The 13,858-nt window shown below is 42.4% G+C and overlaps 1 protein-coding gene across 1 annotated transcript in view; it reads left to right on the plus strand.

Annotated features, from left to right (window-relative positions):
• AP1S2 (adaptor related protein complex 1 subunit sigma 2) overlaps positions 1 to 4,701 on the plus strand; it is an 83,572-nt gene extending 78,871 nt beyond the window's left edge. The window contains exon 5 of the mRNA XM_069945001.1: positions 3,875 to 4,701. Coding sequence (XP_069801102.1) covers positions 3,875 to 3,922 — 48 coding nt within the window. The 3' untranslated portion in view covers positions 3,923 to 4,701. The remainder of the gene's footprint in view (positions 1 to 3,874) is intronic.
• Positions 4,702 to 13,858: the final 9,157 nt, after the last annotated feature.

Genomic DNA, 13,858 nt, shown 5'->3' on the forward strand with positions numbered 1-13,858 from the left:
TCCAGGAAGTGACATCACCATGTTATCCAGGAAGTGACATCACCATGTTATCCAGGAAGTGACATCACCATGTTATCCAGGAAGTGAAGACTTGATGCAGTAGTAAGTGCCGAGAAAAAAGCCCTTTATAAGCATTTCCTATAATAAGTGTATATTGGTGATTTGTATAACTTTTGGGGGCCAATACAATACTTTAATAAAATTTTTCACCGGACTTCTCCTTTAACCGATGAAATGGAGCGAGAGTAAAGGGGGTGACAGTATCACTTTAAAGGCCACTGTTGACCATCTCTCCAGCACTCTCTGTCTCCTTCTCCCATAGTGGGGAGGGTAATATGTGCAAAAATAGGCATTTTCCTATTTCTAATATGGCCTGGTTGACTATCTGCAGCTCATAGCTAGAGGTCAGATTGGCTGAATGGCTACACAGCAGGGCAGGAGGACTCTAGAGGGGAAGTTTTAGCATCATATTGAGTAGCTATAAGATGTGATATTCAACTTAGACTATGTATGCGTATGCTTCTTGGAGATGAGAAATATCCTCTTGCCCCTTTTTCCAAAATATCATAATTCAGTTGTTACAAACAAACCTTGTGTGAAATAAAAGCCTCTTTGTTACAAATCACATGACATGGTGGCTGGGTTAATAGAGTCTCTATAATCCACTAAAGAAGTTCACAGACGCTTTCATTCCTCTGTTAGGATTAGGGAGATAAAAGCCCGTCTCACCCTAAACTCATTCCCCTCAGACAAGCTGGATTGAGGGAATTTGTCATGTTAACACTTTGATTTCAGCTAAACCGCCATTGTGTACAATGTGTCAGCTCTGCGAGAAGGTGCCGGTGATGCTCAGTACGCTGTGTCCCATGACGCATAGACCCCACACAATACTGACCATGTCACTGGCTGGAATCACCCCCCTTTCTATTCTCAGCATTCTGCTATTACTGCCGACCTGCTGGGAGAAAGCAAAGGTGGCTCCACCGCATAATAACAGAGCAGTAAATGCCATGAGGGATTATTTCTAGAACATCGGCTGAGCGGCGTATATGTATTTTTTCAGAACAGATAATGAACTGAAATACCAGTCGTGATCACAACATTGTACACATGATCAATTTTATTGTCTGACAAAAAATTATACTTCAGGGAGTTTACACACAGCATTTTTGAAGGGGAACTATCAGCAGGTTAGATTAACCTCCTCCCGTTGCTGCACAGTAAATTTACGCCAGAGGCTGCAGCAACATTAATTTACTATCGAGGATAACAGGCGCAGAAGCTGCGCCTGTGTCATTGCGGCTCCGGTGCTGACAGTTGCGGCGGGTCCCGCCGCAACTCTCAGCACCCGAGCTGCACTCCGATGCTGAGAGCATCTATAGGGCTTCTGACAGAGAATTCTCTCTCTACAGAGGGAGAAGTCTCTGTCCGGTGTCCATCGGGGCTCTGCAAATTAATCGCAGAGTCCCGATGGTAAGGCTTCCGATTTCCTGGCTACGGAGGCCGGTGGGAGGAGGGAGTGAAGGCAGGGCGTGCGGCCGTGAGCTCTGCCCCCTCCCCTCTCTCCCCTGCCAAGTTTGTGACCGCGGCAGGGGACAGAGGAGAGGGGGCAGACACAGGGATATCAGCTTATGGGATCATTATGATCCCATAAGCTGATGTCCAAAAACGACCTGGGCATTGATGCATCAATGACCCCAGGTCGTGAAAAGGGTTAATCTAACCTTCTGATATGTCCCTACTGCACAGGAGACACAGAGGAGGAAGGTATGTGTCTTACCTTCCTCCTCGGTGACAGTTAGTAGTTTCCTCTATGGTCAGGTAAGACCGTAAGGAGCAATGGGGCACCTGTTAGGAGCACTGCCCGCCCCCATAGCACCGATTCACCGCCAAGCCAGCTCCATTGATTATACTTAGAGAGGGGCGGCTGGCCAGAGATGGATTGGCTCTATGCGGGTGGAAAGTGCTCCTAACAGTCTTACTGGTCCGCCGAGCAAACTACTAACTGCATCGGAACAGTGCCGACAAGGAAGGTAAGAGACAAACCCTCCTCCTCTGCGTCTCCTGTGCAATAGGGACATATCAGCAGGTTAGATTCTTCTAACCCGCTGATGGTTCCTTCTTTCAGGGAGGAATACCACTACAGGTTTTTTTTTTTTACCAAAGGCAAAATGAATGGGAAACATATTGGAAGGACTTAGTGTGCTATTACACAGGCCGATGGCAGTCCGATCATAACTGTAAACAAGCGCCAATCTACTAAATCGGCGCTCGTTTACTGGGCCTATTACACGGCCCAATAATCGTTTAGCAAGGACTGCACAGACATAGTTAGCGATGTCCATGCAGTCTTTGCCTAGACAGTTTTTACATCACCTATCTTCTCCTGCACTCTGCTTCCTCCCCACCCCTGCATGCTGCAGCTTCAGAGCTGCCCATCAGAGCTGACAGGCCGCTCAGCCAATCACTGGCTGGGATCGCCACAGCAGGACGCTCTGAAACTGCACTGTGTCAGCCCCCGGCCGCGCCTTGCTATTACACATCTTCGTCCTGTCAGATGCAATTTTGACTTTTGTTTAAAAAAATAAAACAATAATATGAATCACCACTCCGGACCAGTGTTTGTTTTTGCCAAAATTTTCAGAGCGGCACATCATTTGCATTATAGTGTTATAGAGGGAGCTTACTGCATACTGGTTATATATTGAACCCATTAGTAACACAGTATGCAGTCAGCTCCCTCTAGTGGTGGCTGAATATGCATCTCACATCGTTCTTCTATATAGAACTGAGGTCACCAAAAATACATAGCAAAATGCCACAAAAACTATATATAAGATAACATTACTATACAGTGAATAATATAAAAACACCCCCTCACATTTGCACCCTATTTTGTTCAAGTTCCCAGCCATCTAACAATTCATTGAAAAGTACAGACAGACAGACAGATAGTAAAATCCCAATATCTTGGGAACAAATTATCAAGGTACCCGAGTCCATTTCTTTTGGACTGACCTCACTGGTAAGATGTAACATAATGTGGCTCATAACTTCATGTCCACATCAGTATATTGTTAGATTATAAAATATAAGAACAGATTTGGAAAAAATATAAAGGTTGTATTAGGGTGGTATTATCGGTCTAAAAATCGTTAAATCGTTTAGTGTAATAGCAGACAAGGATTAAATGACCAACGAGAAATCATTGGTCGTTTAATAGAATTTTGACCTATTTTTATCGTTGATCGTGTGCAAATCGTTCGCAGTAGCAACGAACACAATAGCGATGACAAGATGACTGCAATAACTATAATATCCGTGTAATTGGGTGAACGATTTCAGGTCATTGGCCATAGCGTTCGTTTATCGTTGATCGTCGAAAAGTTGCTTTGTGTAATAGTACCCTTAGTGTATGCCAGCCGGATACTGACTGGTCCATCAAACATATTAAAGTTCTTATTCAGCTGACGGGTCTGGTAATGACCTGACATATATTTTCACATTAGGGTCAGTGGAGCTGGTTTGGGCGCTGAGCCCATTCTATACCTGGTGGCTGTCAGCTGCCATCATTAGCTGCCACAAAGCCATCTCCAATACTGACTGTTTAGATGCCACGGTCATAGCCGACAGCGGTATTGAAACAGTTGTAGGCCACGTCATTGGCGGTTCAGGGTGTCGGATCGACTCCCCAACATGTAGTTGCCAGGAGCCGATCAGTGTGGTGTCAGCCCAAGCCTTGTGTTTGCTTTCTTTGGGACAGGATGTGAATGTTCTGTACAGAATGTAGACACGTCATTTTCTTTGTTGCATGCACATTGCAGTATGCCACAGTCTGGAACTGATCACTCCATATCTTGTTTTTCCTCAACAGGAGGCAGAGACACCACGGAGCGTCCTGGAAGAGATCGGACTGACATAAACCCCGGCCGCTGTCCCCCTGCGTCTCTTTGTTGTCATATCAATGTTCACTGCCTTCACCTCAGTGTTATACCAATAGTGTAAGATGCTGTCTGTCAGTATTACTGTACTGCTAAGCTGCTTTAGTTGAGTCTTCAATGAAAATCTACACAAAATGTATCAACATAAAGGGACATACCTAACCCATCATCAGAAAACCTTTTATTTTTAGGCTTCCGTGCTGATTCTAGGGAGTACACACATCACATATCTGGCTCTGACACTGCCTTTACCCCAGACCTGTGTGTGTGAACCCAATTGGCACAATGGAGGAGCCCGCTCCCTGTTTTTGACAACCAAAGACTGTGCCCTTACTCATGACAGGCCATTTGTAATACATAAAGGGATTAAGGAAATTGTTTACAACCACAATTTTTTTTTTTTTTTTTTTATAAACCAAAGAATTTCTGTGCCCCTAGATGAGACCCATCCCTGAGTTCTGATTAGGATGCATCCACTATACCGGAAACCTCCAAAGAGGAGCGGCCGGTTCTCATGGTGCGTGAACGTTAAAGCTCCAGACGAGATGGGACCCTCTCACCGTATTTCTGTGCACGTTGTTTCTCGTCCTCGAGGACATAGAGCTGATGAAACCCTTGTTCATCCCACACACTGGCTTCCATCTCATTGGGTAGGCAGCAGCCATCCTTGAAATCTTCAGACATTATTGTAATGGCTGCATGTTATGGCTCACATATAGGCGTATATACTGTACTCCTGTACTGTCCTTTTTTTTTTTTTTTTTCAAAAACTAAGCAAACATTTGCATAAAAAAAAAAAAAAAAAAGGTACACTGATTTACATGTATATAAAAATACTGCAACATATGAAATGGAACATATGTATATGGAAATTTTATGTGCATTGGACAGTGTCCGTCCATGCAGCCATGACATACAGTATGCATGAGCCCTAATGCTGGCAGTTTTTTGGAAAGTTTTTGAGCCAAAGCCCGGATGGATCTGCCAGGTAGGGGACATATAAATCCCTCCTTTTTTCAACCATTACTTTGAATCCTCTTAGGTTTTGGCTCAAAAAACTGCAATGTGTGAAACCAGCCTAATAGTGAGTCGAGTACTTGATTTAAATCACTTTGGATACTAGAATTGGAACCATTTTATTCTAGGGTGAATACAGAATTGTCCAGTTTTGTCGCCATTACCAGGTTGTGCACCATTTTCCCCAAGTCCCCTTTCATTTTTGCATTAAAATTGATCAGAATGTTTTTTTTTTCTTTCCTACTTTGGGTATGATGAAAGCACAGAAACACCACGGAGACAATGCTGCCATAGGCTTGGCCTGTTATAATGACTAATAAAGGGAAATTGCTAACACATAAGGCTCTGTTCACACGGGCCGGTTTTATCAAGTGTTTTTTTTAATAATTGCATAAAGTTGCATTAAGTAAAAACACTAGAAAACTCATAGTTGTGGATGCACCATAGAACAGAAACATTCTCCACTCAGTACACTGCTGGCTTCCATAGATGTCAATGAAGATCTGAATCTAAAATTAGTTGGTCCAGATCAGACTAAACCTTTAAATAGGTTTGTCTGGGATTAGATAAAAAAAGAGTTGTGTTTTCTTCTCTAGAAACAGCGCCACTTGTGTACATGGGCCGTGTCTGGTACTGCAGCATTCACAGGAACGGGGATTAGCTGCAATACTATTTACTTCCTATGGACAGGGATGCCATTGTGTCTGGGATATTAACAGACTCAGTTTTCTTCAGAGAGACCCTTTAAAGATTTAGGCCAGGGTCGGGGAACCTTCGGCCCTTCGACTGTTACAAAACTACAATTCCCATCGTGCCTGGGCATCCAAAGCTTTAGCTTTGGCTGTCCAGGCATGATGGGAATTGTAGTTTTGCGGGGTTCCCCCGTCCCTAATATAGGCTACGTTATGGCAGTTTTTTAAGCCATAAAACGACTGTTTTACTGGTATTAAAAAAAAAAAAAAGTACCATTGTGTAAGCTGTATTTTATAGAATATTTGTGATGATTTCTGTATTATGTTCTTGAGTGTGTGAGTGACAGTCTTTCAAATAAAATTGACCCCATTAGATTTTCGACCTTGTACAGCACTAGCATCTGATGATTTCCTTAGCATCTAAACCTGTAGAACTGTGTTGGTTTGGCCATTTGGGCTTTTCCTCTGAATGTATGAATAAATTGACAGCTGGGCGTCCTGTTGTCAGTAGGGTGTGTCCTGTGCACTGTGATTGGACAGTATGGGGACATCCCCATGGACAGTGGCAGTAGTAGCACACAATTGTCAATATATTCTTACATTTGTAACAGATACAACATAAAACAGAATTGCTCAAGAATTACTACTTCATGGGGTGATGTATCATTCGTTCAGTGATTCTGGGAGGTAACAGTCATCCCATCCAGACTGGTAGTAGAATGTAACGCACCAGTTCTCAGCATCGCAGTTGGGCACACGTTTCGGCAGTGTAAAAATTGCAAGATAGAAAGGATTCTTTATATAACGAGTAAAAAAAATTTGAGTGGACTACAATTTACCTCAAACTTGTTTTTATACTACTGAATTACCTTTTATGTATTAACGTTTAGTCTGTAGAGGCACAACAATTCATATTGCTTTTTCTTCCATGTCATGTAAAAGTGTGCAAACACATTAAAAGGAAACTCCAACTTTTTCAAATCAGCTAGTAAAAGAAAATGATATAGATTTGTAAATTATTTCCATTTATCTGCTGTATGTTCTGCAGGAAGTGGTGTGTTCTTTTCAGTCTGAGACAGTGCTCTCTGCTGCCACCTCTGTCCATGTCAGGAACTGTCCAGAGCAGCAGCAGCAGCAAATCCCCAAAGAAAACCTCTCCTGCTTTGCACGGTTCCTGACATGGACAGAGGTGGCAGCAGAGAGCACTGTGTCAGACTGGAAAGAATACACCACTTCCTGCAGGACATTCAGCAGCTGATGAGTACTGGAAGACTTGACATTTCTAAATAGAAGTAATTTACAAATCTATATAACTTTCCACTTTAAGTACACGTTGGCCTATTCTGCCATTTGGGGCGTAACTAGACAAATAAACTAATGTGTATGGGGCTGTCCTGATTGTTCCCTGATAGCAGATGGTGGGGGAAACAAATGGTCAGGCTTGTTGGATTTCTATATGCCCGATCCTTCTAAAAAGAGATAAGCCACCACCAGCGATATCTGGCTGCCGCTTATTCCCCTCTCCCTATTGAGAATACATGCATAACTGGTCGCCCAGCATGCATCAGAAGGGTTTGGAAGAAATGGCTCTTGGCCAAATAAGCATTGGGTGATCTGAAGTGTATGGCAAGCTTAAAGGGGACTTGTCACATAGAGCATGCCATCTGAGCTACATGCACTGTGCTACAGAGCAGAATCTTCTGAGCAGATTGATATATATATTTTATAGAGAAAGATTCAGCAGGACTCCTCATTCTGGGAGGTCCTGATAAGTCACCACCCACTGGACTCCTAAACTGACAGTGAAGAAACATTTGGCTTGATGAAACTACATGTTCTACGGAATATTTTCCCACAAAACTATGTATTAATCCACTCAACAAATCCTGATCTATAACTTAGTGTCACTGTTTTTTTTGCAGAAATCAATAGTCCAGGCGATTTTAAGAAACTTTGCATTTGGGTTTATTAGGCAAATATGCCATTATCTGCATTCACAAAGCCTTTCCCCAGGTCTGTCCCCCCCCTCCCTCCTCTCTCTCATTCACTGCTCATTATCAGGAAATCTCGACTCTTTTACATCAGTCAGGCCCTGTCTGTTCTATGGAGAGGGGAGGAGGGAGATTAGTCGGCAGCAGAGAACAGAGGATTACACAGTGGGAGCTATGTGAAAGCCGGTGTTCAGAGGTCAGGGCTGACTTCAGATGAGATAGCCCGGTGATATAGCTGTAAATTAACTCTTTGTTGTCCTGTTTTGGTGCCTCATCTACCTCCACCCCTCTCCATAGAGAACAATGAAGACAGAGGAAGAGCTTCAAACTGCTTTTTCATGATAAAAATGCATTTTTTGGCTAATAAACCCAATTACAAAGTTTCTTAAAATCGCCTGGACTATTGATTGCTGCAAAAAAAAAATAAGTAAACAACAGTAACACTTTAAAGCTAGTAGATGAGATTGCATGTAGGATGTGACATAATCCCTTTAAGAACATCATCTGTTAGTGACTCGTGTAGCCTGCGTTTTCTGTACATTCATGACTCCTATATATTATTTTGTATGGTAAAAAGTGTTTTTTCTTTGTGTTTGGTGCTTGATACTCTGTAAATGATGCTACAAAGTAAAGCCAAGGAACAGTTGTGGCATCTCGAAAAGCCATAAGCTGTCGGCACGCAGCAGACAGCGGTCTTCATACATGTACATGTATAGTAGGGGGAGGTGGCAGTAGATATAATTTTATTGCTATATAAAAATAAATAAAAAATCCAATCTGAACCAGAAAAACACAGACGTGATAACGGTCATTTTTATTTTTTTTATTCTTCGCATGGCATAGCTTACGTAATTGAAAGTTAGTGTTACTTCCATTCATTTCAATGCAGAGTCAATTAGGGTCCCTGCTGTTGGTTTCCAACCAATTCGGCTTTTATCATTCATCATTACCTCACTATACCAGGGGCAGGGAACCTTGGCTCTCCAGCTGTTGCAAAACTACAACCCCCATCATGCCTGGACAGCCTTTGGCTGTCCAGGCATGATGGGAGTTGTAGTTTTGCAACAGCTGGAGAGCCAAGGTTCCCTACCCCTGTGCCAGACAGTATCTAATATAACTACTATACTGTTTACTCTCTATTAAAGGGATTTATGTTGTGCAATATTTATAGCACAGGGTCAGGGCTGATCAGTATATCATTGTTAATACTAGTATAGCTATATCCCCAGTATAGTATAGATATATACTTTGATGGTAATGAAAGGCACAATGATCTAATCAAAGTTCTTGATGACTTTCTTAGAAAGGGCTCCTAAAAATGTAGTGTAGCATTTGGTTTATGTTACAGTCTTCAGGGCCATATTAGATGGGAGTTTCACACTGGTTTCCCCCTAGGAGGGAAAGGTGCACCCGGTGCTTGAGATGCCCATCAAATATGCCTTTTAAAGGGGTTATCCAGCGCTACAAAAACATGGCCACTTTCTTCCAGAGACAGCACCACTCTGGTTGGGTGCAGGTTTTGCTGCTCAGTTCCATTGACGTGAATGGAGCTTAAAGGGGTTATCCAGCGCTACAAAAACATGGTCACTTTTCCCCCTACTGTTGTCTCCAGTTCAGGTGTGGTTTGCAATTAAGCTCCATTTACTTCAATGGAACTGAGTTTCAAAACCCCACCCAAACAGGAGACAACAGTAGGGGGAAAGTGGCCATGTTTTTGTAGCGCTGGATAACCCCTTTAACTGCAAACCGCACCTGACCTGGAGACAAGAATTGTGTTGTTTCTGAAAGAAAGTGGCCATGTTTTTGTAGCACTGGATAACCCCTTTAAGTTCTTTTTGTTTTATTTTTATTTTCATCATCTGTGTGTGCTTTGCTGGACTAAGCTTTGTTGTAATTGTGATGAATAACCTGTGTCACCATTGTCTTTGTGTTACGTGTCATTTCATTAGTAATAATAAACTATACAATTTTTATGCCAGGTGGAGTCTTTATTTCTCTAACACAGAAAATTAAAGGGAAAATTCTACATATTGGCCGTACTGAGAAAAATCACAGGTTAACATGTGGATGATTTTTTTTTTGGTAGATTTCCAACCCATATCACACTGCCTTAACCCCTTGCCTCCGCAGCCTGTTTTGTCCTTAAAGGGAACCTGTCACCCCCCGTGCCGGGGTGACAGGCTCCCGACCCCCCGTTAGAACCCCCTATACTTACCTCATCCCGCCGGGTCCCGCTTCTGGATTCGGTCGGGTCCCGGAGATCTCAGCCGCTGCAGCCCGGCGCGCGCGCTGACAGATGAGTCCAACGCTCATAGAGAATGACGGAGCGCTGGACTCTCCTGTCATTCTCTATGGGTGTTGGACTCATCTCTCAGCGCGCGCGCCGGGCTGCAGCGGCTGAGATCTCCGGGACCCGACCGAATCCAGAAGCGGGACCCGGCGGGATGAGGTAAGTATAGGGGTCTCTAACGGGGGGTCGGGAGCCTGTCACCCCGGTACGGGGGGTGACAGGTTCCCTTTAATGACCAGGCTCATTTTTCAAAATCTGACCTGTCTCACTTTATGCGCTTATAGCTCAGTGATGCTTTAACGTATGCTAGCGATTCTGAAATTGTTTTTTCGTCACATATGACACTTTATATTAGTGGCAAAATTTGGTCACTACTTTGTGTGTTTTTTGTGAAAAACATCAAAATATCCTGAAAAATTAGGAAATTTAGCATTTTATGAACTTCTGAAATTCTCTGCTTCTAAAAAAGGAAGTCATAGCACATAAATGAGTTACTAAATCACATTACCAATATGTCCTCTTTATTCTGGCATAATTTGGGAAACATATTTTACTTTTTTAGGGTGTTATGGGGCTTAGAAATTTATTAGCAAATTATCACATTTTGTGAAAGTTTCCAGAACTGATTTTTTTTAGGGACCAGTTCTTTTTTTAAATGGATTTAGAAGTCTGGTTTCCTGAAAACCCCCATAAGTGACCCCATTTAGGAAAATAGACACCTTAAAGAATTAATCTAGGGTTATAATGAGCATTTTAACCCTACAGGGGCTGGAGGAAATTATTCACAATTAGGCCGTAAAAAAAATCGAAAATGAAAATTTTCAAATAATATAAACGTTTAGATTAAAGTTTCTCATTTTCAAAAGGAACATGAGAAAAAAAGCATGCCAAAATCTGTAACACAGGTTCTCCTGAATACAATGGTACTCCATATGTGGGCGTAAACCACTGTATGGGCACAGAGCCGGACTTAGAAGAGAAGGAGCGCCAATTAGCTTTTTAATGCAGATTTTGCTGAAGAAATTTCTGAACGCCAGGTGCGTCTGCAGTGCCCCTGTAGTGTCCGCAGAACAGAATCCCCCCAAAAGTCACCCCATTTTCAAAAGTACACCCCTCAAAGAATTCATCTTTGGGTAGGATGAGCATTTTGACCCCACAGGTATTAGAGTAAGTATTCAAAATTAGACAGTAAAAATGAAAGACACGAATTTTTCTAATAATATGTTCGTTTAGTTTGAAATTTCTCAATTTCACGAGGAACAAGAGAAAAAAAGTACCCCAAAATTTGTAACGCAGGTTCTCCTGAATACAATGGTACCCCATATGTGGGCATAAACCACTGTATGGGCACCCAGGAGGGCTCAGAAGAAAAGGAGCGCCAATTAGCTTTTTTAATGCAGATTTTGCTGAAGAAGTTTCTGAGCGCCAGGTGCGTTTGCAGCGCCCCTGTAGTGTCCGCGCCCCTGGACAGTTCCTGACATGGACAGAGGTGGCAGCAGAGAGCACTGTGTCAGACTGAAAAGAATACACCACTTCCTGCAGAGAGATTTTCAAATAGAAGTAAATAAAAAATCTATATAACTCTCTGAAACCAGTTGATTTAAAAGAAAAATTTGCGCTGGGTATCCCTTTAACATTTCAGTATTGCATCTAGACCAAAAGCAGAAGTGTATCTTAAACAAAAAAAAATTTGTGAAAACATTTCTTCTTCTTGTCTTTATTGAAGGGGTTGTCCCATGAATAGAAGTTCTCCCCTGTCCTCAGGTTAATTAATAACTGATCACAAGGGGCCCCATTCTTCTGGGTGAATGGAGGGGCAATGGGCAGGCTGCTCCATTTATTTTCTGTGAGAGTCCCTGGAGATTGCAGAGTGCTTTGGCTCCCATAGAGAATGTATGGAGCGGCAGTCACAGAAAAGCAGTGTACAGCAAGTAACGAGTCTTTTTCTTTTGTGTGTGACATACAGTGAGTTTGTAGCAAGGATACATTAAACAGTAATGACTAAACAAACTGCACCAAATAATTTTTTTTTTGTTTGGCCCAAAATACCAAAGGTACAGTAACATAAGAGGGATTGCATCAAACTGAAACTTACCGAGCAATCTTAGGGTCATATTACACAGTCCGATAACTATAGTAAATGAACGCCAGTCTGCTAAATTGATGCTTGTTTACTGCCTATTACATGGCTCAACCATCATGCAGCAAGGGATATGTATGTGTGTGTGTATATATATATAAAGTTCATACATACCTGACCATGCTCCCCGATGTTTTCACTTCTCGATGCTTGCCGCAGCTAAAGCTTCTACACAACTCTGAGGCGGCAGGCCATTCAGCCAATCACTGGCGCGGCAGTCCCTTCCCCGGCACTGATTGGTTGGCCAGCCTGTCACTTCAGAGACTGGCTGTGCAGTTGTACCAGTGGCTGCAGGAAGAAGCAAAGAGAACACTGGGGAGCATGGAGAGGTAATGTGCTGTATTATGTTCTTTACAGGTGCATCAGCCGCCAGCCACACATCACTCTTACATGTAATGATGGGCGGTCAACGGCCGATGATTTTAGGTCAGGGCCAAAAGGCACGGTCAGCCGATGCTTGTTGTCTTTATTACACAGAGCGATGGTCTGGTGAATTGGTCTGATTTGACAGCTTATTGCTCCTTGGTATAGGGCCCTTATAGTGAAATTATCCTTTGTGGCCCATAGCCACCACTCACAGCTCAGCTTTCATTTTACTAGGAATGAATGAATATTTGAAACCTGAGCTAGCTGTGATTGGCGGCTATGGGCAACAAAGGACAAGTTTGCCGCAGAATAAGTGTGTCTTTGTATTGATACTTCTGGAAGCCCCTTTGTTCTTGGTCAGAGGCTAGGAACAAAATCTGACAGCACAGCCATTGATTTGTTAGGTCTGAGAAATAGGTTGTTCCACTTTTAGGCTATGTTCCCACTACGTATAAACAATGGCCGTTGTTTTAAATGAAAAGTTGCGCTAAAGTCTATGGACATTGGCTGGAAATCAATGACATGAACACTATTTGGATGGCCGTTGTCAAATAATTGCTTGTTGTTGTTTAATACATTGTTTGAAACAACGGCCTTTTCATAAGAAGTATGGTGTGTGAACATAGCCTTAATGTGCTCCAAATGATCTAAGCACCTTCCTGACTTCTAAGGGTCCTTTTACACAGAGAGATTATCTGCCAAAGATTTGAAGCCAAAGCCAATAACAGACTATTAACAGGGATCAGGTCATAAAGGAAAGCCTGAGATTTTTCCTCTTTTTAAATCCATTCCTGGCTTTGGCTTCAAATCTTTGGCAGATAATCTCTGTGTAAATGGACCCTATGCAATCAAGGCACATCAAAGGGGTACTGAAATGTTACTTCTTTCACATCAACTGGTGTCAAAAATATATAGATTTGTAATTTACTTCTAGTTAAAAATCTCAAGTCTTCCAGTACTTATCAGCTGCCATATGTCCTGCAGGAAGTGGTGTATTCTTTCACATCACTGCTCTTCTGACCCCTCTTCTGTCTCCATGTCAATTGAAGGCCAGAAGTTATGCTGTCCAATAGAGAATGCATTGGAGACTGACTTCCAGCCTTCAATCGAGACAGAAGAGTGGTAGGAAGAGCTGTGACGTGAAAGTAAGCAGGATTTGAACAGTGCCACAGGACTGTACTAATGGGACTAATCATGTGACAATTAAGCTTGTGTGATACAAGAAAATTGATGCCCAGTGACTCCATTTTTTTTTTTTTTTACAGCACAGACATTTTTCAAAACGTCACCTGGCTTCTGTGATCGGTGGCAGTTTCTTTTTTCACATGCAAAAAAAATTCAAAAAATAAAAAACGCATCTGTATCAATTTTACATTTTTATTTAAAATATTTACACAATTGAAGGGGGGGGGGGGGAATAG

This window comes from Dendropsophus ebraccatus, chromosome 11 (assembly GCF_027789765.1).
Source record: "Dendropsophus ebraccatus isolate aDenEbr1 chromosome 11, aDenEbr1.pat, whole genome shotgun sequence".
NCBI lineage: Eukaryota > Metazoa > Chordata > Amphibia > Anura > Hylidae > Dendropsophus > Dendropsophus ebraccatus.